Source organism: Sminthopsis crassicaudata, chromosome 1 (assembly GCF_048593235.1).
Source record: "Sminthopsis crassicaudata isolate SCR6 chromosome 1, ASM4859323v1, whole genome shotgun sequence".
NCBI classification, from domain to species: Eukaryota; Metazoa; Chordata; class Mammalia; order Dasyuromorphia; family Dasyuridae; genus Sminthopsis; species Sminthopsis crassicaudata.
Genome location: NC_133617.1, coordinates 93,338,105 through 93,364,560, shown reverse-complemented (window position 1 = coordinate 93,364,560; position 26,456 = coordinate 93,338,105). Strand labels below are relative to the sequence as shown.

Genomic DNA, 26,456 nt, shown 5'->3' with positions numbered 1-26,456 from the left:
TGTTACTTATTTGGAGGGAAAGCTTAGCTAACAAACAGCTGACAGCAGTGAAGTAAAAAAGAAAAAAAAAAAGAGTGGGCAGGTTTCAGAGATTTGATGTATAGTACTAATTAGAGCATTTGCAAACATCAAGACTGGTTTGACAAAAATGGTGAGGAAATTCAGAAATTGCTAAATGAAAAAAAAAAAAAATAATAACAATTGCATAGAGTTTACCAGCAGGATAATTTAGTCATTTCAAAGAAGGCAGAGTTTAATTTTATTAAAAGTGAAACGTGTGTAAAGACTAGAAAGATGTAGGACTCCTGAATGCAGCAAATTGATGAAATTCAATTTTACACTGAGAGTAACAATCCAAAGTATTTTTATAGTGCCTTGAAGGCTTATATAGGGACCAAAAACTTAAGGTGTATCTCAGCTTCTCTTTGATGGAGCCACTATGATTAGTGATAAGACCTTAATACTGAAGAGATTAGCTGAATACTTAAAACAACCTTATCAACCGATTGTCATCAATCTATACTGAAGCCATTGACTATATACCTCAGGTTGAAGTCAGTCTCTCTCTAGCTGAACTTCCAATTGAAGAAGTTTTTAGTGCTATTTGACTCCTCTCCTATGGCAAAATTGTATAACTTGTATAACTCATTAGATTCTAGCTGAGCTTTATCAGGCAGGTATCCTCTGCTGACCAAAATCTTCTGGGTTTTATCATCTCCTTGTAATTAAGAAATGCCTTCACTGCGATTATCTTGTGGCAGTCCTGGTGGTGGTGATAGAGGTAAAGGAATGTCTCTCTTAGTCATTGTTGGCAAGATTCTTTCCAGAGCCAGTATGGCTTCAGAAAGGACTGAGGAATAGGCAATAAGATATTTGCTTCCCATTGGTTTATCTCATCAAGAACTTTGATACTGGCAGCCCTGAGGGCCTGTGGAAGCTCATGGGAAAATTTGATTGCCTGTTCATCAGTAGTATATACCAATTTCATTTAGTAATTTGATTAGGTTCTGGATAATGGATGATGCTCTTTGATTCTCTTAGACATCAATATAGAGAATAATAGCTGTGCTTACTCCCATACTTTTTAGCATAATGTTATCTGAAGTATTTCCAGATGCCTTCAACAAAGACAGAAATGATATCAAGATCAACTACTGCACTGACAGTAGGTTATTTAATTTGAAAAGGCTACAAGTCATGACTAAACTAGGGGGAGACATCAATTGGAATATGGCTGAATAAATTGTGGTACATGATTATGGTGGAATATTATTGGTCTTTGAGAAATGATGAGAAGTATGCTATCAGAAAACAAAACAAAAAAAAAAAACCTAGTTCTTCATGAACTCAAGTAAAGTAAAATGTGCAGTATACAAAGTAATAGTAACATTATGGCATAATCAATTGTAAATGACTTTGCTGTTCTCAGTGATTCAATGATCTTTCATATGCTAATTTTGACCTGATAATTAACACCAAGAAAACACAGCTTTTTCAGTAGCCAGCAAATGGAATCATCAGAACATCAATTATAGAAAATTTTTGGAGAGATTTTGGATATTATGGACAGTTTCACTTACCGAAGTAATATATTTTATAGATTATGAGGTTGACATTGTCCTCCAAAGGAAAGTGCGAGAGAAGAGGTATTAGGGTGTCTTATATCATACTGAAGGTTGATAGAGCCACTGACCTCATTGCTATATGCTTGTGCAACCTGGACAGTCTACAGAACATTGTCAGGAAACTGAATTGCTTCAAGTTAACTTGTCTTAAGATTCTGAACATCACCAAGGTAGTAGATGAGAAAGTCCTTTCTTAAGCTGACCTGCCAAGTATTCAACCTCTGCTGCAGAGATCACAACTCCCGTGTCCTGTCTACATCGTTTGAATGCCTAGATGACTTTTCCTTCCTTCCTTCCTTCCTTCCTTCCTTCCTTCCTTCCTTCCTTCCTTCCTTCCTTCCTTCCTTCCTTCCTTCCTTCCTTCCTTCCTTCCTTCCTTCCTTCCTTTCTTCTTTTTTTTTTTTTTATGGAGTACTCACACAAGGTCACTGTCATATGATATCAGAAGAAGCCATAGTTTTCATTGTGTGAGACATAGGAGACACTAGCATAGTATTGTCCAATATAATACCTGCATCAAAGAAGGCACCGTCCTTTATGAACAAATAAGAATTGTAGCAGTTTAATTTAAACATCTTTATCCCAAATGTTCATAGGGAATAATTGTGTCTGACCTGTGGTAGAGCCTTCTAAGCTTATATTTTGAAGAACCACATTTGAACATACTATAGTATGAGTCTGACAGAATGGTGTCATTTTGGTTCTTTTTGAGCACGAAAGGCAAGAAAACAACTAACTGCCTTCCAGTGTCTTCTTAGTGGTGTATCTTTTCACCTCCTTAGGAAATGCTCTAATGTTGTTGTTTTTTTTCCTTCAAATTCAAATACTAATAACTTGCCAATTTTTATCCTGAAGTCCATCACTAGAGATATTCATGTAAGCTAAATCACCACTTGTCACTGATGATAGGCTTTAAGAATTAAAGAAATATTCAAGATCAATAGTTTAATATTATATATAATATAAAGAAAATGAAACTGATAGAGTTTAGATAATTCAACCAAGGTCACACAGGTAGAAAATGTCTCAATTACAGTAAAGGTCTTCTGACATCATAGGTAGTATTTTTGTTATCATAGAGGAGATTCTTATTTCTGATAGAAGATAAACTAATAAATATAAAAGTAATAGAGACTGGCATTTCATGGACTTTCAAACTGTGTTTATCTGAGAATTCATCTGTATATTATCTAACAAGTTGTCATCCAGCCCATTCTTGAAAATCTCTATACAAGGGGAAACCACTGCCTGCTAAAGTAGACTATTCCACATTTATAGGCAGAGACACAGCGAGAAAGACAGTCACAAAGAGATAGGCAAAATCTCTCTTTGGGACAAAGCACATGAAATCTAGTTGCTCTTCAGAAGGAGAATGACTATTCAAATACTTAAATAGTTTTTTGCTTGGTTGTTGTTGTTACCACTAACTTCTCTTCTCCAGGCTAAATATTAGTTATTTCAATCTAAATTTGACTCAACTGCATTATCTTGGTTCCTTTTGCCAACCTGATTACCCTTTTCTGGCACCAGTATCATTCCTAAAATGTGCTACCCACAAGTATGTTGCTATAGATGTTTTGTAGAAAACCAGAGGATAGTGGAATAGTCTTTCTCTGACCTATTTAGCCTAAGGTTCCATTATCTATTTTGACTCTTATATTTGATTCACTAATTCCACTTATTTTTGGATTCTGACTCCATTGTCTAATGTTGTTTCTAATTTTGTACTGTTTCTGAATTTGATCAGTTTTCATCAAAATCTCTATATATGTCATTGTTAAGCAGCACTGATCCTCCAAGGCTTTGCACTGCTAGCAGCCTCCAAGTTTTCATAAACTATAAATGGTGACTTTTTGGGTACAGCCATTTAACCATTTCTAAACACTCCTAAATATACTGTCATGAAGACTGTACTCTGCCTTTTGTTTATCAGGGTAATATGAACATCTGAATTAAATTTATATTTATATGGTGTTTTTATGTTTGAATTGCAAATTTTTGGATTTAGTTATTAGGCTTGAAGTCAGAAAGACCTTAGCTTAAATCCTTAACTATTTATTAGCTGTGTGACTATGCAGAAAAAGTCACTTAAGTTCTTCTAGACCTACTTGCAACACTACCTGCTGCATAGGTTTATTGTGAGGACCAAAAGAAATAATATATATAAAGTGTTCTCCAAATATTAAAGTTCTTTCAGAGTTATTATTATATAATTATTAAATTATAACTAATTGCATGTGCTAATGTAGTAGTGTGACAATTTTTGAAAATCTTTCTGTAATACATTTTGTGATTTGTGATAAATTTTAAATTATGAATTCTCATGCAATATTTTTTATCTCTTTTGAAAGAGCTATGATTTATCATTTAGCAGGTAGGGCAACTTTAGGTGCGAAGTGAGGAAATTGGACACCTTTTGTTGTATGCCAGTAGATCACAATTTAGGTGCTCTGAGTGAGATCAGATGAATAAAGCCCCCGGGATACTGAAAAAAACTGTATACTTATGATTCTCAATCTGTTATCCTTTATCTTTGAAATATTGGAGAAAGGGAAAAATCCCATTGAGTTTGGGATTAAAAATCCTGATTTTTAATAAGTAACAGATTGGATACTACAAATTATAAACCTAATGACCTTATCTTTTATTTCTGACAAAAATTCTTGACTATATTATTTAAAGGAATACTAGGGAAATAGTAATCAGTTAAAGATGGAATAGTTTCATGAAAACAAGTCATACTAGACCAACTTTGTGTCCCTTTTTAATTGGGATACTAGTCTTATAAATAGTTGATACTGTAGGCATAAAACAGTATACTTCTTCAGTTGTTTCAATAACATTTGACTCTTTCTAACTCTGTTCTGTATTTTCTTGACAAAGATACTAGAGTGGTTTGCCATTTCCTTCTGCAGCTCATTTTACAGATGGGGAAACTGAGACAAGCAAGGTAAAGGACTTGCCCAGGGTCACATAGCTATCAAGTGTCTGCGACTGGCTTTGAACTTGGGTCTTCTGACTATAGGTTTGACACTTTATTCACTGTATCACCTAAGTGTTCCAACAGTATTTCCATACAAGCATTTCCAAATTTCATAAAACAGTTCCCAGATTCAGACCCAATGAGTAGAAATTATTTTTTCATGTTACCTTGGATAGAAGTTTCTAGTGGATTCCTCCAGTGATATGTTCTTGGATCTGTGTTCTATATTTTTAAAATGACTTCTGTCCTCTAGAGAATGGCTGTTCATTAGTTTTCAACCTGAGAGAGAAAAAGTAATAACAAATGGCAGAATCAGGATCCAAAAAGTTCTCAGTAGGATAGATTGATGAGTAGATTTGAATAATGTGAACTTAATGGGGATAAGTGTGAAGCCTTGTACAAAATAGATATGACATAGGGCATATAGTAGGTAGCATAATCTATGAAAGGTCTCTAGTATTTAGTTTATTGTAAATTTTATATTGATAGGAGTTGTACCATGCCCACAAAAATTGCTAATGGAAACTTTTTAAAGTCCACCAAGAAGCATAGTATACAGAGTAAGGAAATAAATAAATCTACCAAGTCAGATTGTATTTGGAATTCCATATTCCAATTTTTAAAATAAGAATATATTAGATGAAATATACTCAGAGGTCTAGACAAGATGCCATGCAAAAATCAATGATTAGTGAGAAGAGCAGAAGAGTTACGGAGTGCACACCTGAAGTGTTTGAAATCACACTAGGATTAACTTGTTTTACATAGACAGAGTGGGATAATAGGAGCAGAAACAAGGATGCAGAGATGAAGGCTCAAATTTGTTACAAGGAAAAATTTTGTTAGTAGAATCACCTTAAAGTAGACAGGGCTGCCTTGAGTCTTCATCTTGAAGGTTTGCATTCAAAGAGGAAAACTCTTGGTCAGGGATATAATATAAGTGATTCTTATAATTGGTGCCTACAGCCATATGTATCATTCCTGGCTAATGAGAGTCCATTTGATCTCTAATATGCTGCATTTATTTTACTCTACTCTGATGATTTCTGCAGACCAATATTTTTCAATATTCTCCTGAAGGCTCAACTTTTAAAAAAGAGAGAGAGAGAGAGAGAGAGAGAGAGAGAGAGAGAGAGAGAGAGAGAGAGAGAGAGAGAGAGAGAGAGAGAGAGAGAGAATATATAGTGGTAAAGTCAAGGTCTCATACAATTTCTTTCGCTTCTCTTTATATTTTACTATTTCAATTACTTTTTTCCATCAAAATATTTTTTGGGAAAAAAAATTTTATGGTTACACAAAAAAATCCTTTGTTAGGAGTACCTATTTGCATATATCTAACTCAATTTAATTTTAGTAAAGATTGTGTTAAGTACTTACGTTCTTTTTTCATTTAAACTTTTGTGACACAATCCAAAATAGACTCATGTCTTTTAATCATTATTTTTTCTCATAATTGCCCGTTGTCAAGAATGATTTCTTTTTTCTTTAGGAAGAAGAGTTAAGAAAAAGTGAGAAGCAAAGTACTTCCACCTAAATGATGATCTGCATGTTCTCATTGAAGTTTTTGCCCCTCCAGCAGAAGCATATGCTCGAATGGGACACGCTTTGGAAGAAATTAAAAAGTTTCTCATTCCTGTTAGTATAGTAATTTTATTTCTTCTAAATAATATACTTTAAATAGTTACATATGAAATTCCTTCCTCAGTTTCCTTGTGGTATCTTTATCTGCATTTTATACTGTAGTATCTTATCTTTGATTAGCATAACTTTATAAGTTTCATGATTGATGAGTATGGATAATAAGAATTTGACAACTTAAGCACATTATATTGAGAGGGTTGGGGTATGGGGAAGGGAAGCTGGTCATCCTTAACAATCAGTTTCTCTAGGAAAATGGTTTAACATGGCATTTTGGTGTCTATATTATATGATACTGGTATCTGTAATTCAATCCGACAAAAGTTTGTTGAGCACCTCCTATATATTAGGCATTGCATTAAATACTGAGAATAGAGATGAATATTGTGATATCACTGATACAGAAGACTCCTAGATGGGAAATAAATGCCCAGCAATGTACAGCTACAATTTTTGAAAGTGTCTGAGAATTTTCTGGAGCTACTTCTCTGTGATGTCATTGGGGTAGAGAGATAGAATGATAAGTCAAAGTCAATCTGTATATATTAATAGATATCTAAACTGTTAATCAAAAGGAGAAAGACAGAGACAGAGAGATTAAAGCTGAAAAAGCAATTGGGAAATACTTTCATACAGCAAAAAAGTTAACATTAGCATGGTTCTGGGAAATCATGTCAGAAATACTAATTCTAAGAATGTGTAAACCAAGGACAATGAAATGAGAAGTTTTTACTTTAGTATGTATGCTGTACTACTTTATTATTATTATTATTGTACTTATTTCTGTTTATACTTATTTTTATAGTTATTATGTATATACACATATATAAGTATATATAATACTTATTATATTATTATACTTATTTCTGTTTTTCCTTCCCATCAACTTGTACCCAATTATGATCTATCATATTGCCACCATTTGATTCTTAGACTTCTGTGTGTGTGAGTGTGTGTGTGTGTCATATGGGTTTGTTTTTACTTTTCTTGTTATAGAAATGAATTGACAAGCACCAACAAAGAGTTCTCTATTTAATAAAAGAATAAATAGGACTCTTATGAAGCCATGAATCCCTACTACCTATGACTTTTTAAAAAAGTACATTTCAAATTTAATTTAGTATAGTCATCTTCTTGCTGTTCAGCTTTAATTTCTTTCTGAATTTCCTTTTGTGCTCTCTTATATATTTTAAAATATTTCAATTATACTTTTTTCCTTTTTTGGAATCATTCTTACCTCTTTAATCTTCTCATAACTTTAATCATGACTCCCAAATAAAAGCTCTCCCTTATACTAAGTATATATAATCAGTTAGATAGAGAACTAAAAGTACAGAATGAAACATATATACAGGATGTCTCAAATATCATAGTGTAGCTTCAAGCTTTAAAATGGCATTAAGACATTTGGGAAACCCTTTAATTTTGTATACAGATAATGCTGGAATTTTTCTTTGTGTATATTATAAGGATTCTTCCCCCTAATGAAAGTGGGTAGAAAGGGAGAGAATACAGATTTTTTGAAAGAAAGTAGTAGATGTAGAAGGATTAATAAGGCTTACCAATTGAAAGGGAAGAGTCAGAGTTAATTCAGATGATAAGCTGAGATCCTTGAGACACTCTTGGTATCATAAACAAAAATAAAGAAACCAAGAAGAGAAATATTTTAGGGGCACCAAATGAGTTCAGTTTTGAACATATGTTTACTAGGCAAATAGAAAACACAGATAATATTTTGTTAGAAATTTGTGACTATAATGAAAGATAGTTGTAAACTTTTCTTTTTTTGTCCTCTTACCTAACATACCTTTCTATTGCTTATAAATTACCTCGTTCATAAACCCTTAAGTTTGCTATACTGATAATCAGTAAGATCTGAATTTGAAATCTGCCATATGTACTTACTACCAATGTGGCCCTGGTCAAATCATTTGACCTCATCTATAAAATGGTATTAAAATAGCACTTACTGCCTACCGCCATTTATTAGGTAATAATAGTATCTACTATCCAGGATCAAAAGAGTTAATATTGCTTAAGAACTCTGTAACCCCTATACATGCTACCTAGATTATAAACTTTATCCCCATCATCAATTATATGAATGTTTTTAAGATTTCTGTTAAAAAAAAAAAAAAAAAAACCTGTGAAGAGAGAAAAAAAAAATCCTGTAACAACAAGCGTAATAAAGTAGAGCAAATTCCCCTATCTTCCCTATAAAAAATGTCTTGTTCATTATCTTGAGGTTCTCACTCTGTCTCTGTCATGAAGGTAGCATGCTATCTTATCACACTTCACAAGTCATGAAAGTTGATCTTATTGATAAGATTCATTAAAAAATCTTTCAAAGTTATTTTTCTTTTAATATTGTTACTATTAAATAAATCACTTTACAGGTTCTGCTCACTTCACCCTGAATCACTTTATACATATCTTCCCAGGTTTCTCTGAAATTAACTCTTTTCAACAGTTATTGAAATTGTTCATATACTTTCATCTCCTGGAAAATACTTATGTTTTGTCATCAGTCCCTTTTATATCTTGAATATAAGCATTATTAAATATAAGTTTTCAGTTATATTCCAGGAAATTATATTCCAGGAAAGCACAAAGAAAGACCTTCCCAAAAAATAATGTTTTCTTTCAAGGATTTCATAGTGCAATGGAGAGACAACATGCAAACTTAAGCTTAAATGGAAGGCACTGTTAAGAGAGTTGTGGAATGTTTCTTATGGGAGCTGAGATTTTAGTTGGAATCTGCAGGAAACCAGAAAGTTAGAGATAATTTGGGACAATAGTACAAGCATGGCTGATAGCCTGTGAAAACACATGAAGTCACAAGATGGGAATGTCTTTGGGAAGGAATAGCGAGTCGGTATCCCTGGATCATAGAGTAAGCAATATACCTAATTTCTCCCAGAGTTTTCTCCAGGTTTTTCATGTTTTATGTTGGCCATGAGTCCTTATTCTAGGATTTAGATTTGTCAAACATTGTACTGCTGTTTAATTGTTTCCAATAATCAAAATACCATATAGTTTTGTTGATTACTGCTTTATAATATATCTTAAGATAGAATATGTCTCATCTTTTTTCTAACATTTTTCAGGGTTTTTTTTTTTTTCCATTTTTTTTCCTTTTGGTTAAATATAAATTTATTTTATACATTCTAGTTGCTCATTTTCCCCCTCTTCCTTCAATCCCAATATTGCTTTGGTGATTTGATTGCCATGACATTTGTACTGGTAAAGGCCACAGTTTGTCTTTCTTCATTTAGGAATTCTTGGCCATGGGATGATGGGCTTTCTGCTTTTATCTTACCTGCTGAATTGTTTGAATTTGTCTGTCCTCCTTTTATTTCTTTTGGTGGCTGCATTTGCTTTTGATTTTGTTTCTTATTTTAGTACTCTTTCTAACACTTGTTTTCTTAAAAAGAATGTTTGAACTCATTCATATATTAAAAAAAAACTTTTTCTATAGAATAATGCATAATTTTGAAGGGCACATGATGTTAAGGAGCATGTCATTTCACTTCCTTTTTATTATATACAATATACTATATATTACATAGGTGTGTGTGTATATCTGTATGTATATATATATGTGTATATATGTGTGTGTGTGTGTATATATATATATATATGTACATTTTCTATTTTTTTCTTTCAAGTTGAAAGAGTAGTCCTGAATGATACTTGCAGTGTTCTATTCTCTAAATTGCCATCGTTCTCTGGGAGCAGATCTCTTGGGAGGGCTTCTGGAGCAGCTTTAGTTTCAGTTCAGTTCAATTAATCACCTCAAATTCAGCCAGGAGTTAAAGTCCAAATCCTTTACTGTCTCTTTCCAAAAATCTTATCTTCTTCACTTGGGGCTCAGCTAGTTTTCAGAGGCCTTCCTGATCTTGCCTCTAGTCCTTTGTCTCTTCCAGCTTCAGCCTCTGGCTCCCTCTGAATCCAAAGCCTCCATCCAGCACAAAGGTGGAAAATGGAATGACTCGACTCCTACTCCCAGAGAGTGGGCTTGTGAATCTCCCGAAAGTCAATCCTAGTTGTGAATCTTCTAGAAGTCTAAGAGTGGGCTTGTCCTTTTATATTCTTTTAAAGGTGTGAACTCTTAAAGGTGTGAAAGGTGTGAACTCTGAACTAGAGAACTGTTAAGTACCATACTAAATTAGACAACTGACTTAAGACCTTGTAAGAATCTTTTTTTTTTTTTTTTTTTTTTTTTCTCTCTGTTCCTGGGACCCTTTCCTCCAATTAGAGGATGCAGTGGTCCTCCTGGATTCTTTATTATTATTTTTTTAATTTTAATAATTTTTATTATATATATATTTTTATAATATTATCCCTTGTATTCATTTTTCCAAATTATTCCCCCTTCTTTCTACTCCCTCCCCCCGATGACAGGCAATCCCATACATTTTACATGTGTTACAATATAACCTAGATACAATACATGTGTGTAAATATCGTTTTCTTGTTGCACAATAAGCATTAGATTCCGAAGGTACATGTAACCTGGGCAGACAGATATTAGTGCTAACAATTTACATTCACTTCCCAGTGTTCCTTCTCTGGGTGTAGTTATTTCTGTCCATCATTGATCAACTGGAAGTGAATTGGTTTTTCTTTATGTTGAAGATTTCCACTTCCATCAGAATACATCCTCATACAGTATTGTTGTTGAAGTGTATAGTGATCTTCTGGTTCTGCTCATTTCACTCAGCATCAGTTGATTTAAGTCTCTCCAACCCTCTCTGTATTCCTCCTGCTGGTCATTTCTTACAGAGCGATAATATTCCATAACCTTCATATACCATAATTTACCCAACCATTCTCCAACTGATGGACATCCATTCATCTTCCAGTTTCTAGCTACAACAAAAAGAGCTGCCACAAACATTTTGGCACATAGAGGTCTCTTTCTGCTCTTTAGTATTTCTTTGGGATATAAGCCCAGTAGTAGCATTGCTGGGTCAAAGGGTATGCACAGTTTGATAACTTTTTGGGCATAGTTCCAAATTGCTCTCCAGAATGGCCGGATTCTTTCGCAACTCCACCAACAATGTATCAGTGTCCCAGTTTTCCCACATCCCCTCCAACATTCATCATTATTTGTTCCTGTCATCTTAGCCAATCTGACAGGTGTGTAGTGGTATCTCAGAGTTGTCTTAATTTGCATTTCTCTGATCAGTAGTGATTTGGAACACACTTTCATGTGAGTGGAAATAGTTTCAATTTCTTCATCTGAGAATTGTCTGTTCATATCCTTTGACCATTTATCAATTGGAGAATGGTTCGGTTTCTTATAAATTAGGGTCAGTTCTCTATATATTTTGGAAATGAGACCTTTGTCAGAACCTTTGCTTTTAAAAATATTTTCCCAATTTGTTACTTCCCTTCTAATCTTGTTTGCATTAGTATTGTTTGTACAGAAACTTTTTAGTTTGATGTAATCAAAATCTTCTATTTTGTGATCAATAATGATCTCTAGTTCTCCTCTGGTCATAAATTCCTTCCTCCTCCACAAGTCTGAGAGGTAGACTATCCTCTGTTCCTCTAATCTATTTATTATCTCCCTCTTTATGCCTAAATCATGGACCCATTTTGATCTTATCTTGGTATATGGTGTTAAGTGCGGATCCATATCTAATTTCTGCCATATTAATTTCCAGTTTTCCCAACAGTTTTTTTCAAATAATGAATTTTTATCCCTAATGTTGGAATCTTTGGGTTTGTCAAAGATTAGATTGCTATAGATGTGCCTTTTTTGTCCTTTGTATCTAATCTGTTCCACTGATCTACCTGTCTATTTCTTAGCCAGTACCAAATGGTTTTGGTGACTGCTGCTATATAATATAGCTTTAGATCAGGTACACTTAGACCACCTTCCTCTGAGTTTTTTTTTCATTAGTTCCCTTGCAATTCTCGACCTTTTATTCTTCCATATGAATTTTGTTGTTATTTTTTCTAGGTCATTGAAATAGTTTCTTGGGAGTCTGATTGGTATAACACTAAATAAATAGATTAGTTTGGGGAGTATTGTCATCTTTATTATATTCACTCGGCCTATCCAAGAGCACTGAATGTCTTTCCAATTATTTAAATCTGACTTTATTTTTGTGGCAAGTGTTTTGTAATTTTTCTCATATAGTTCCTGACTATTCTTTGGTAGATGGATTCCCAAATACTTTATACTCTCAACATTTGTTTGGAATGGAATTTCTCTTTGTATCTCTTGCTGTTGCATTTTGTTAGTGATATATAAGAATGCTGAGGATTTATGTGGATTTATTTTGTATCCTGCCACTTTGCTGAAATTTTGAATTATTTCTAGTAGCTTTTTAGCAGAGTCTTTGGGGTTCTCTAAGTATACCATCTTGTCATCTGCAAAGAGTGATAGTATGATTTCCTCATTTCCTACTCTAATTCCTTGAATCTCTTTCTCGGCTCTTATTGCCAAGGCTAGCGTTTCTAGTACTATATTGAATAGTAATGGTGATAGTGGGCAACCTGGTTTCACTCCTGATCTTACTGGGAAAGGTTGTAGTTTATTTCTATTGCATATTATGCTTACTGACAGTCTTAAATATATGCTCCTGATTATTCTAAGGAATAGTCCATTTATTCCTATACTCTCAAGAGTTTTTAGTAGGAATGGATGCTGGATTTTGTCAAATGCTTTTTCTGCATCTATTGAGATGATCATATGGTTCTTATTAATTTGATTATTAATATGGTCAATTATATTAATAGTTTTCCTAATATTAAACCAGCCTTGCATTCCTGGAATAAATCCTACTTGATCATAGTGTATTATCCTGGGGATGATTTTCTGAAGTCTTTTTGCTAATATCTCATTTAAGATTTTAGCATCAATATTCATTAAGGAAATTGGTCTATAATTTTCTTTCTCAGTTTTCAATCGACCTGGTTTAGGTATCAGTACCATGTCTGTGTCATAAAAGGAGTTTGGTAGGACTCCTTCATCCCCTATTTTTTCAAATAATTTATATAACATTGGGGCTAATTGTTCTTTAAATGTTTGGTAGAATTCACATGTGAATCCATCTGGTCCTGGGGATTTTTTCCTGGGGAGTTGATTAATAGCTTGTTCTATTTCTTTTTCTGAAATGGGACTATTTAAGCAATTTATCTCCTCCTCTGTTAATCTAGGGAACCTATATTTTTGGAGGAAGTCATCCATTTCACTTAAGTTATCAAATTTATTGGCATAAAGTTGGGCAAAGTAACTCCTTATTATTTCTCTAATTTCCTCTTCATTGTGGAAAGATCCCCCTTTTCATTTGTAAGACTAACAATTTGATTTTCCTCTTTCTTTTTTCTGATCAAATTTACCAAAGGTTTATCTATTTTATTGGCTTTTTCATAAAACCAACTCTTGGTTTTATTTATTAATTCAATAGTTTTTTTACTTTCAATATTATTGATTTCTCCTTTTAATTTTTGTATTTCAAGTTTAATTTTTGGTTGGGGGTTTATAATTTGGTCTTTTTCTAGCCTTTTAAGTTGTAAGCCCAATTCGTTAATCTTCTCTTTCTCTATTTTCTTCAAATAAGCCTCTAAAGATATAAAATTTCCCCTTATTACTGCTTTAGCTGCATCCCAAAGATTTTGGTATGATATCTCATCATTGTCATTATCTTGGATGAAATTATTAATTGTTTCTATAATTTGCTCTTTCACCCAGTCATTCTTTAAGATGAGATTATTCAGTTTCCAATTACTTTTTGGTCTATTTACCCCTAATTTTTACTGAATATAGCTTTTATTGCATTGTGATCTGAGAAGAAGGCATTTATTATTTCTGCCTTCCTACATTTAATTTTGAGATCTTTATATCCTAATATATGGTCAATTTTTGTATAGGATCCATGAATTGCTGAGAAGAAAGTATATTCCTTTCTATTGCCATTCAGTTTTCTCCAAAGGACCTTGTAAGAATCTTAACAGACTCTGATTGGAGTTTCTTCTTACATGATCTGAATTTTTGAAGCTGCTTGACCTGGAATCTCTTTGCAAAGATTTTTATGAATGAATTAAGTTTAATGTCCTTTTCTAGTGATGTTCTACAGTTTCTGATGATTTCTATTATATCTCCTGAGAATCATAGCTCTGTCCTTGAAAAGGAACTCAGAGGCTATCTCTAAGCCTTTTCATTTTATAGATGAAATATTTTAATTTAAGATAGTACAAGTAACATAGCAAAAGGTAGTAAGTTATCTGGAATTTGATTTGAACCTACATTCTTTGACTTCAGAGATTTTTTTTTCTGTTGTATCTTCTGTTTAAAATATTTGTGAGTAATTTTTAAAAAGATTCCCTGAAATATAGTAAATAAGCCTTTTTTCTCATAGTTTTCTGGGAAGTGAATGATTATTAGATTCTGTCTTTGAGACCTGTCTTATAAGTCAAGTGATAATATGGCAATTGGTAATAGTGACAGTATTTGTTGTGGCAATAATTATTGTAGCAGTAATTATTATTATTATTGTCTAGAACTCATATTTTCCATCTTTTTCCCATATTTTGACTTTGTTCAAATAATTCTTGGTTTCTTCCTGTTTTGTTTTATTTGTTGTTTTTAATTCTGCCTTAATTTGTATCATTTTAAATGGCACTGGGCATGAATTCAAATCAGGTTTCAGACATTTGCTAGCTATGTAATCCTGGGTAAATCACTTAGCAGATCATTCATTTTCTGCAACTATACTATGTAAGTAATAATAGCTCTTAACTCCAGAGAATTGTTTTGAGGATCAAAAGAAATCATATTTGTAAAGCTTTTAGTAAATCTTCCCTCCTTTGGCTCATTCTCTCCCACCCTTTGTGAAGTTGCTTGTTTTTATTTCTCATAGAATTTATTGTCTTGTATTCTTTTTTTCATTCTGTGTAATATTCTTCCCTAAAATGTGATGCTCTCTGAGAGCAGGTTTCTTGGGGAGTTTCTGGGAACATCCTTAGTTTCAGTTCAGTTCAATAATCATCCCAAATGCAGCCAGAAGCTTTATTGTCTCCTTTCTTAGAGGCCTCTCTCCTTGGTTCCATGAGCTCTTGCCGCTAGTCCTTTGTCTCTTCCAGCTTCTGTCTCCAGCTTCCTCTGAATCCAAAGCCTCAAGCCAGCACAAAGGTGGGAAATGGAATGAATCTGTCTTTGCCTCTGAGAGTGGGCTTGTGGGTCTGGCCCTGAGAGCTTCTTGCTTATATGCTGTATACACTGAGTATACTCCAATCATTCCTTAGTATACTCCAATCATTACATCACTAGGAAACCATTATTTGTTGTAGGATTAAATCAGTGCTAAATTAGATTTAACCATTGTCTCCTCAATTCCACTCAGTACCTTGTTTCAAGTTCTGGCCCATAACATCTCCTTGTAGGATCAGATCAATCATATTGAACCATGCAAAATTAAATAATTATTGTCTCTATCAATTCCACTGTCTTAGTACCTTATAAGAATCATAACAATTCTGAGTATTCAGGTCACTATACTTATTATGCCACATTTACTTATTATAGTTTAACATTATTAGATTGTTTGCTCATTTTGCTCCAGCTGGTATATATGGTTTTAGTCCAGATTTATCTTATATCTAATTGAATTGTTCTATCTGAGGTGATATCTTTCCCCCCCTTTTTATTTAGAAAAAAAATTGAGATAGTACATATTTTAAGTACATATTGTGTGTGTGTGTGTGTGTGTGTGTGTGTTATGTATGCATGTGCATGCACATGTGTATGTCTTTCCAATCATAACTGATTCCTTTTCCTTTTCAGTATATAGCTAAAGAACCTCTAAATAATATACCTTCTGCTTTCTTGGATGAATTAATGCCAGTTTTAATGCCAGTTCTGTTACTTTCACAGAAACCAATGGGAAAATAATAAGAAAAATTTATTAGATTTCACAATGTATCATTTTCTTGCTACATACTCCAATTTAGGCAATTTAGGAAATAATTATCATGAAAGAAAATACTCTACTAAATTCTTACTGTTCCTTCATATTGACTTAATAATCTCAACCTTTCTACTCTTCCTTTTTTTTTTTTGTTTTATGTACAAGTTATTGCATGCAAGTTTTTTTGTTCTGATAACTTTCTTTTTAGTTTATCAGTTAAAAATAAAGATTTAAAGTGTTAACAATTGCTTTGAGCTATTGAAACCTTCATAAAACTGAATTTAACATACAAAAAGTCTGAATATGTTTGTTTTTTTTTTTTTTTTAGTATTTTAATTAGCTGTTCTTAGATGGAAGTAATTCTTGGAAGCATATACTTTGTAAGGTTTTTACAAAATAAAGTTATGCTAATTCACTACTATAACTCACTTAGATTCAAGTGTAGTTTATTTTTTTTATTTTTTTAACACTAGATATTTCTCTACCTTATTCTATTACTATTTGAATTTTCCTTTATTAAAAGAGAAAATGTCTATTCAATGTCAGCAAAAACAACAATGCTTTTGACTTTGATAATGTGCTTCAGTATTCATAATTACCACCTTTCTGCTAAGGGGTAGAATATTTTCTTCATCAGTTTTCAAGACCTAAGATAGATTGTGACTTTATTAGATTTTAACTACTTTTTAGTGTTCTTGTTTTTAATTTTAAATGTTCATTATAATTATTCTTTTTGTTGACTTTCTTTACATCATTTAATAGAAATCTTGCATTTTCTTAAAATTCTCTTATCCATATTTTCTCATACCAAAATAACCTATTCTCTTGTTAAACCACAGATTGTTCTATTATTCCTCATGTGACAAAACACTCTTTTTAATAGATAAGACTAGAAAGTTCTTATCTTTCTTTACTTTGGTGAACTGTTTTGTTGTTGAATGAGTGAAAATTCATGGAAAAGTATTCCTTAGGTGCTTTCACTGTTAAGCCCTAGAGTAGAGTTACAAATAGAAAAGTAAGACAGTCCCTGCCCTCAGAGTTCAATGGCAGAGACTACAGCAGTCAGAGAAACATCCCATGGTCCTTCAGGTGCCACAGCCAGCAGGTAGAGGCGCTGTAGGCAGTGTTGTTCCCATTGATTAAATCATGCTTGTTTTTGATGAACAAGGGAAACCTGCCAGGGACTCTGATGCAAAATCTCTTTTCTGGGTCTTTAGTAGGTTGGGGCTGGAGCGCCGGGAATATGCTGGTCAGGCTACATCTGCGCAGGCATGGCCTCTCCCTCACTGCCAGAGGCATCTGTATGCTGCTGGAATCTGAGCCTGGTACTCTCTCCCCTGACTTTGGAGGGCTGCCCTTGGGCATAACAGAGGTGGTTTCACTTCTGGCACATGCTTGCTCCTGTCCCTTCCTTGGGCCATTTGGGCTTCTTGGTTCATCAACCCTCTTTGCATGTACAGAGGAATTGCTTCCCTGGATAATGGCTACAAAGGCTGAGTTGGAGGCTACAAAGGCTGAGTTGGAGGCCTGACTGGTCATTTGGGGATCACTGCCTCTCCCAGAGCCCCTAGGGTTGTCCACTAGTTGAGGCAGTTGGTCAGCAGCTTTAGTTGATAGTGTGAAGAAGACAGGCTCTTTCTCCCCTTAAAGATACATAAGGGAGTCTGGGCTGGAAATACACCAACACAGTCTGGAACAATGTCTGAGACAAGAAGTTGCTTAATAAATGCTTATTAGTGGATTGATTATACTTTTTGCAGGATTGATCAAACCAGTCTTGCATGTGTTTTTTAACAGTTTGCATTTCTTTTAAAAACTGCCTAGTGAATAGAGTGCTGACCCAAATTCAGATTCTTCCTTAGACACTAGCTGTGTGACTTTGGGCAAGTAATTTAGCTACTCTCAACATAAGTTTCCTCATCTGTGGAATAAAATGTTGAGAGGATCAAATTATTTTGTACAAAGCTTTGCAAATGTTTAGATAGTATATAAACACGTTATATCATCATCATTATTATAGTTGTTTTCTGATATCATTTGACCACTTATATATTAGGAAATTATATATATATATATATATATATATATATATATATATATATATATATGTATATATGTATATAGATAGATACACACACATACATGTGTGTGTGTATAAAATATATACGTGTATATATTTTATACACACACACGTATATATATATATATATATATATATTTGTGTAAGATTTTTATATATGTTAAGTGTTAATTTTTTTTGAGACAATTAGGATTAAAACTTGCTCAGGGTCACACAGTTAGGAAGTGGTAAGTGTCTGAGATCGTATTTGAACTCAGGTCTTCCTGTCTTCAGAGCTGATGCTCTATCCACTGTGCCACCTAGCTGCCCCCCTGTTAAATCTTTTTGATGCACATATTCTCTCTTCAATTTACTGAAGAGTATCTCCTCTTATCCTAGTTGTATTATTTTTTGTGCCTCTTCATGTGAACTGATTGTCCCCTTTCCTCTTTTTCCAGTACAGAACTTTTCTCACCTCTTAATGTCTTTTTTTTTTGATATTGTCACAATAAAGTCAATTCACCAACACACCCTCAGTCTATGTGATGTCCTCCTCTGACTGCCCCAGTAACAGATAGAGTTTTCAAGTTACAGATATCATTTTCCCACCTAGGGGTATAAACAGTTTAACCTTTAAATAATATATTTTTTGATCCTATTTAAACTATTCTATGCTTCTCTGAAGTCCTGTGTTTATAGATTAAAATTTGTTTGTTTTTTTTTCCCCCAATACAAATGATTGAATGTCTCTTACTTCATTGAAGCTCCCTCTCCTTCCCAGAAATATGATGCTGAGTCTTTCTGGGTAATATAATTCTAAGTTCTTTCCTGCTGGAATGTTGTATTCCTTTATTGTAGAAGCTGCTAGGTAATTTTGGGTGATTCTGAGTGTTGCTCCTTGGTATTTAAGTTCTTTTTGTCTTGTCACCTTGCAGTATTTTTTCCTTGAGATTGTAGTTCTGGAGTTTCACAACAATGTTCCTTGGGGTTTTCTTTGTGGGATCTCTTTCTGAAGGTGATTTGACAGATTTTTTCAATGAGTATTTCCTCCTCTGTTTCTAGAATATTGAGACAATTTTTCTTAATGATCTCTTGAAGCTATCCAGGCTCTTTTTTTTTTGGTTTATGGCCTTCAGGTAGGCCAGTAATTTTTCAACTGTGTCTTCTGGCTCTATTTTTCAGGTCTGATATATTGCGAATGAGTTTTTAGTTCACATTTTCTTCCATTTTTTTTTTCATGCTTTTTACTGTCTCATAGAGTCATTAGCTTCCATTGCCCTGTTCTCGTTTTAATGTGTCATTTTCTTCAGTTATCTTCTATACCACTTTTTCCATTTGGCTTATTCCACTTTTTACTGTTGTGGTTTCTTCAGAGAATTTTTTTCCTTCCTTTTCCAAGCTGTTGACTTTCTCATGCATACTTCTCATTTCCAATTATTTGCCTTTTAAGGTTTTTTATGAGCACTTCCAAGCTGCCTCTTTGGGCTTGAGATGAATTTATCTCACTCTTAGCGATTTCTTCTTTCGACATTCTATCCGCGTCTGAGTTGGTGTTTTGGTCTGCCCTATCACCATAGGAGCTTTCCATGGTTGAGGGTCTTTTCTGTTTCTGCTCATTTTCTTTCCTTTCCTTTTTCTATTTCCTCTTTTTTAACTTTTAAGCTGCGGCTCTGCTCCTGGGCTATCGGGGGCGCTGTCCCCAGCTTCTTGTGCAGCTCTGAGCCTTGCTATGAGCACAGCGCCCCCTTGTGTTTGCAGAGGCAGCTTTGCCTGCTCTCTTCAGGAAGCAGCCTGGTTCCCCAGAGTTTGCCTTCTGAGAGGAGACTGCCCCCTGGTTTCCCAGAGTCTGTGCTGGGCTCAGTATCCTTTCTTGAAATCCTTCTACTCCAAGAGGAGGTTTCATTCCCTCAGACTGTTCAGAGGTTTGGTTCCGTGTGGTTTCTGAGGGAAACTGGGAGAGCCGAGCAGCTCGGAGGCTCCGTCCCCCTCCGGCTCCTGCTTCACGTTTCAGTGAAAAAGACCAAGGCACTGACTGAAGCATTAGTCCCTCTCTGTACTCGTCCTTCTCTCCTCTCCTTCGCTGCCGGCTGCCCCTCTCTCCTTTGTCGTGGTCTCATGTCAAAGTAACCTTGTATTGGCCAAGAGCTAAGCCTCTCTCAGCTCCTTGTTCCCTCTGCTAGCCTTCCTCTCTGACCAGTCTTGAATCTTTTATCTACTGGTTATTTCCCTGCACAAGCACAACCATGATCCCAGCTAAAACGTGTGTGTCCTTGCCCACTGTCTCCCCGTATTCCTCTTCCATTCCATGACTAAATTCTCGTGTAAAGCTGTCGCAGAGTTATGTCCGGCCCTTCAAGACCCTGGCTTTGGAAACTGGAGCACGGCTACATCCCTGGGGGAGTTGTGAAATGATCTGGCCCATCCTGGGAGCAACTTGGAACGGTCCCCAAAGGGCCCTTTGACCCAGCAGTGCTACTACTGGGCTTACATCCCAAACAGATCTTAAAGAAGGGAAAGGGACCTGTATGTGCAAGAATGTTTGTGGCAGCCCTCTTTGTAGTGGCCAGAAACTGGAAACTACGTGGATGCCCATCAGCGGGAGAACGGTTGGGTAAATCATGGTATATGAATGTTATAGAATATTATCCAATAGGACGATTTCAGAGAGGCCTGGAGAGACTTACAGGAACTGATGCTGAGTGAAAGGAGCTGGGCCAGGAGATTGTTGTACACGGCAACAACCATGTGATTCACCTCTGACTTGGATTTTTTCAGCAATGAGGTGATTCAGATCCATTCCAATAGACTTGTGTTGGAGAGACCTCTCTGCATCTAGAAAGAGGAGTGTAGGGCTACAATGTGGATCAAAGCATAGTATTTTCTCTTTTGTTATTATTGTTTATTTGCTTTTTTTTTTCTTATGGCTTTTTCTCCTTAGATCTGAATTTTCTTATCTAAAATTAAGAATATAAAAATGTTTAGAATTGCACATATTTAATATCAGATTGTTTGTGTCTTGGGCAGGGGCTGAGTGGGGAGAAGGAGAAAAAAATTGAAGCTCAGGGTTTTGCAAAGGAGAATGTTAAAAACTATCTTGTATCTATTGGGACAAAATATTATTATTAAAAATAAAAATTAGCAAACTATATACCACTTGATCTTATTTGAGTCTATAGATTTAATTGTCAACCCTTTGCAAATATTTATCAAATTAATTTGTCCATTCCAAACTTTCTCCTGAATTACAGTATATCATCAGCTGACTGTTAAACATTTCAAACTTCTCAAACTGAATGTCCAGTTGACATTTTAAATATCATGTTCTTCCTGCTCTGCCTCCCAAAAAAACAACTTCCCCTTCTCTATTGCCAAGTACCATCATTCTAATTACCTCATTTTGTAACCTAGATGTCATCCTTACCTGCCCTTTCTCATCTCACATGACCAATTCTTTTCCCACCCTGGTGCCTTATGTGTGGATTAGCTATTGCAGTAGCCTTCTCATTGACCTCTGCCTCAGATCTTTCCCCACACTAGTTTATCCTCTACTCAGCTGCCAAAGTGATCCTCCTTTTAAAACCAGAGGTCTTACTAAGTATGTCAGTCTTCCCTTTCCTTTAGCCTCCATTTCTCCCCTTCCTCACTACATAAAATCCCTACTACTTGCAGGATCATATATAGAATCCTATCTGCCACTTAAAAAATCCTCACAACCTGGCCTTCTGCTTTTCCACTCCTTTTTATCTTTATTCTCATAGTTCCTTCCATATTTGTTATCTTCCTTTTTTTCCAACTTTGTCAGCCCTGTGGTTATAACGTGAAACTTCAGAGTTACTTCAGTTTTACCTTTCTGTTATTGTTCATGATGTAGAATTTTTTTTTCTGTAGTTATAGATAGTTTCTTCCACTAAAAACTGCCTATTTATATTCTTTGACCATATATTAGTTGAGGAATGGCTCTTATTCCTATCGATTTGAATCAGTAACTTCTATACTTTGGAAATGACACATTTATCAATGAAAATTGCTGCAAGGATTTCCTTCCCTTTCTCCCATTTTACATCTAATCTTGAATTGGAATTGTTTGAAATGTTTTTTGGGAGGAAATGAGACCTTATATTCATTTTTAAATCTTTTATGATATCCTCACCTTTTTTTTTTTTTTTTTTTTTTTTTTTTTTTGTGGTTTTCATCTGTTCCCTTATCCATACATCCATGATCCTTTAATTTGTTTAAAGTTGTTGCATGCTATACTTAGATTAGGAATCCATTTGGAGTCTATCATGGTATATGATGATTGTTGATCTAAATCCATAGTTTTTTCAAACTGATTTACTTTTCCCTTTCATTTTTGTCAGAAAATAAGTTCCTAACTCAATCACTGAAGTCTCCTTAGATTTATCAAATATTTGACATTTGTTTGCTTCTGGATGTATTTATTCTGCTGTAGTGAACAATGTTTCTTTTTTTAAACCAGTATCAAATCATTTGTATTATTGTTTAATGGGGTAGTTTGTGATCTGGTACGTCTACAACCTCTTTCTTTTATCCTTCCTTTTATTTTGTTACTTTCCTTGATGTTCTTGATCTTGCATTCATCCAAATGATTTTGTTGTCCTAGTTCTGTAAGGTTTAACTGTTTATGCTTCCTTCAAAAGTATTGTTTCTCTGTTTATCTTTCATGATATTAAGAATTTTTATTTTTCAAGTTATTTCAATTCTTTAAAAATCAGCATGATTTCAGTTTTTTTTAAATCTGATACATAATACATTTTGTTCCTCTAACTCTTTTTGATTTTGCATGTGTATTTCTTCATAGTGTTAGGTTTGTTTTCTTATCCATTCTGTTACTGACTTTTGTTTTATTGTATTATTTAATCCTTTCACATTTATGCATTTGTCTCATGTGTGTATTTATATATGTGGATGTTTTCAATATATTTCATCTTATAATTAAAGTTCTGTGATTAATTTGGGGTATGGTACTTTCATACATTATTCTATTCCTATAGATTGTCTCCTTATAAACTTCTGATGACTTATCCAACTTATCAGTTTCATTGAAGTAAATAAATTGTTCCTTTTTTTAACCTATTCAGCATATTTGTGTGTATTTCTCCCCTTTAATCTTTTCCTTTTAAATGGATAGTTCAAAAATCTTCCCTTCCTTTTCAATTCCATGCTCTTATTTTTAGTGATTTTGTTTTCCTGAAGCATTTCCAAATACTTTTCACTTTTGTTGTTCTCATTCCTTTTGTCTTTTCCATGATATTTAGAGAACTTCATTTTCTGAATCATAGATTACAACTTTACTGTCTCTTCTTTGTCTGTTGTGGGGTTAAACCTTCTGAAGTGCCAAATTTGAGCATCCTTTTCTATGTTTTCTTTGTAGCTCTTTCTGTCCTCTCACTATGCACTATGATTTAGTCATGAGGCCTTTCCCTCTCCTCCCAACCCTCAACCCTCTGTCTTTTAGTCCACACCCTAGAGGTTCTACCATTCACTTGTTGACTTGATATTTCTTCAACTTCATGTTTCAACTGCATCTGGCAATTCACATATCCCTTTGTCTAAGCCAATTTATGCTTAGATGCTACCCAGAGAGACAGAGTACTCTCTTAGAGAAGACAGCTACTTAATTTTCATCTCTCTTGACGATTAGATAGCTCTTTCTCCATGGGAATCCTCCTTGAATATTCTTTATGGGTATGAACTATGCTTAAGTCCCAGGCTTCATTCTACCTTGCTCCTTAGAGCAAGATGCTGATCTTTGAAATGTAAAATTCTCAAAGGAGAATGAATATATGTAATTCCAGAGCAAAGTGTGAGAAGAGTTAAGGGTGTTTGATCACATAATTACGTAAAGATAAAGAAGCTCTACAAAGTTAGGTAGCATGCCATGGTTAAGATTGCTTTAGTTTTGCAAATTATAATATAGAATCTTTTCATTTCACTAGAAATTATATTAATGACTTCTGATTGTATTTTATCTTGTAAATTCTTCATCAACTCTCTTTAATACATGAAAAAAGTACTTTTAAAAGTCTTTCTCACAGTGAAAATGAACAGGAAAATGATTTGTTAAACTTTTCTTTTGTTCAGGATTATAATGATGAAATCAGGCAAGCACAGCTCCAAGAATTGACATACCTGAATGGTGGTTCAGAAAATGCAGATGTTCCTGTTGTTCGAGGAAAACCGCCAATGAGAACAAGGGGAGTGCCAGCTGCTACATTATCCAGGTTGGTGCTTCCAAATGTCATCTAATTTGAATTAATATTATTTTATTGGCTATTTTTGGTACGTAAGTACCATGCAATTCTAATAAAGATTTTAATTTTTTCTTGTTAATATTAATCAATATTGTCCTTGTCCTTTTTAATGACTATGCATTTTATAAATACTGTATTTGACCTTCATAATACCCCTTGGAGATAGGATTTCAGATCCAGCCTTGGTCTCTAGCTCTGTGTCTCTGGGCAAGGAGTTTAGTTCTGTTTCACTTTCCTCAAATGTAAAATGGGAATAAATGTAAAACCTATCATCCAGGAATGTTATAAGGATCAGATAAAATAATATTTGTAAAGCTTTTAGCATCTTTAGTTTCTTTACAATCTCTTCATAAATCCTCACATGGCATGAACCTTCCTGTTGTCATCATCTGTATGTTTTCCAGTACATCAATATTCTCTGATAATGTGTCATAGGAATTGAACTGAACAAATGTGTTTTTTAAAAAAATTAAATGTTTATTATATCCTAAACTGGAAATTCAGATATAAACTTGAAAAGTCTATGCCCTCAAAGAATTTATATAATGCTTTGTACATTATAAGAGAATGGGTAGGATTGATGCTTTATAGAATATGAAATATATCCTAGTATTGTCTGAGACTGACTAGACATTTTGCACCTTATATGTGATGTGAATGGTGTAAAAAAAGGGACTCATTTATTTTTGAAACTTAAACATATATTTTTTTAAATTAATGATCTTTTTCATCTTTACATTGCTAAATTTCCCTCTGAATTTCTTCCCTTTCCCTTTCCAGTGATCTACTTTATATTACACATAATTTTAAAAGCAAAAAGAAAGGGGAGATAAAACCAAATCAGTAAAACTAGTCAATAAGGTGAAAAAAATCTGTTAAGCAGTATTCTAAACCTAAGGAACCACTACCTAGTATTTTCCACATTTCCCTTCTGTAAAGCTCTTGTTGTTCTTTGTGTTATTCTTGTTTGTTGTTATTTCTCATCCTTCTCAAAAAAGACTAAAGACATCACCATCTTGACTTGGGTCTGAAGTGGTTTTGAGTGAGGTCACCTGTGCAGAATCATCAGCCTCACTCTCTCCTCCAGAATCATCATAGTCCAGTGGCAAAACCAAAATCAAGAAGACTCAGATGGCCCAAGATGCAATGGGTGACCTTGGCCTTTGTAAGCTAAAGTCTTTTTCAGGTCCCAGTTTGTCTGCAGTAATAACCATTCAGTGATTTTGTTCTAGATAAAAATTGAGACAAAAGATGGCCTAGTTTGTAATCACAAAAGGAGTCTGGGAGTAGAAGACCTTGAAAGCTTCTGGCCAGAACAGAAAACTATTGCTATTTACACTCACTCTGAGCCATTCAAATCTGGCTTTGACTGGTACCTATTATTGGCCATTCTATGAAAGCCATAGTAATTTGGGTTTAAAAGAATAGTCAGGTAGCTCCATTTGAATCACAATGGACTTTTTCAAAGCAGATTTTTTTCAGATCAATATTTTAAGGAATCATAAATGAAAAAGTACAAGATAGAATTATTGTCCCAGCTTTAAAAAAAAAAAAAAGGTAAATAGGAAATGTAAAAAACAAAATTATATCCCAAATACCATGATCATACAAAATATAAGCAACCAAAAATTATATTCCTTTGAACCGAGGACCCACATGTATAAAGAGTACAGGACTCCCCATATGAAGAGGATTATATAAAATGAAGGAAAAAGAGGAGGAATAAGAGGATAGGAAGTTATAAATTGAGTAAAAAAAATACTAATAGAAGGAAATATGACTTTCAGATTAGATAAAAGAACATTGGAATATTCAAAACAAAGGAAAATGGGATGATAAATCTTTGAGGCACAGGACTTTGTAGATTATCAAGAAAACTTGATGCTCCTGAAGAGCAAGATACTCCGGAATGGACCAATAAATAAAAATATTCTGAAAGCAGAATTTATGATTTTC

At 34.1% G+C, this 26,456-nt stretch overlaps 1 protein-coding gene across 1 annotated transcript in view; it reads left to right on the top strand.

Moving 5' to 3' along the window:
* Window positions 1–26,456, top strand: part of KHDRBS3 (KH RNA binding domain containing, signal transduction associated 3) — a 259,539-nt gene that overhangs the window by 143,478 nt on the left and 89,605 nt on the right. The window contains 3 exon segments of the mRNA XM_074264910.1: window positions 6,098–6,116; window positions 6,119–6,243; window positions 24,331–24,470. Coding sequence (XP_074121011.1) covers window positions 6,098–6,116; window positions 6,119–6,243; window positions 24,331–24,470 — 284 coding nt within the window.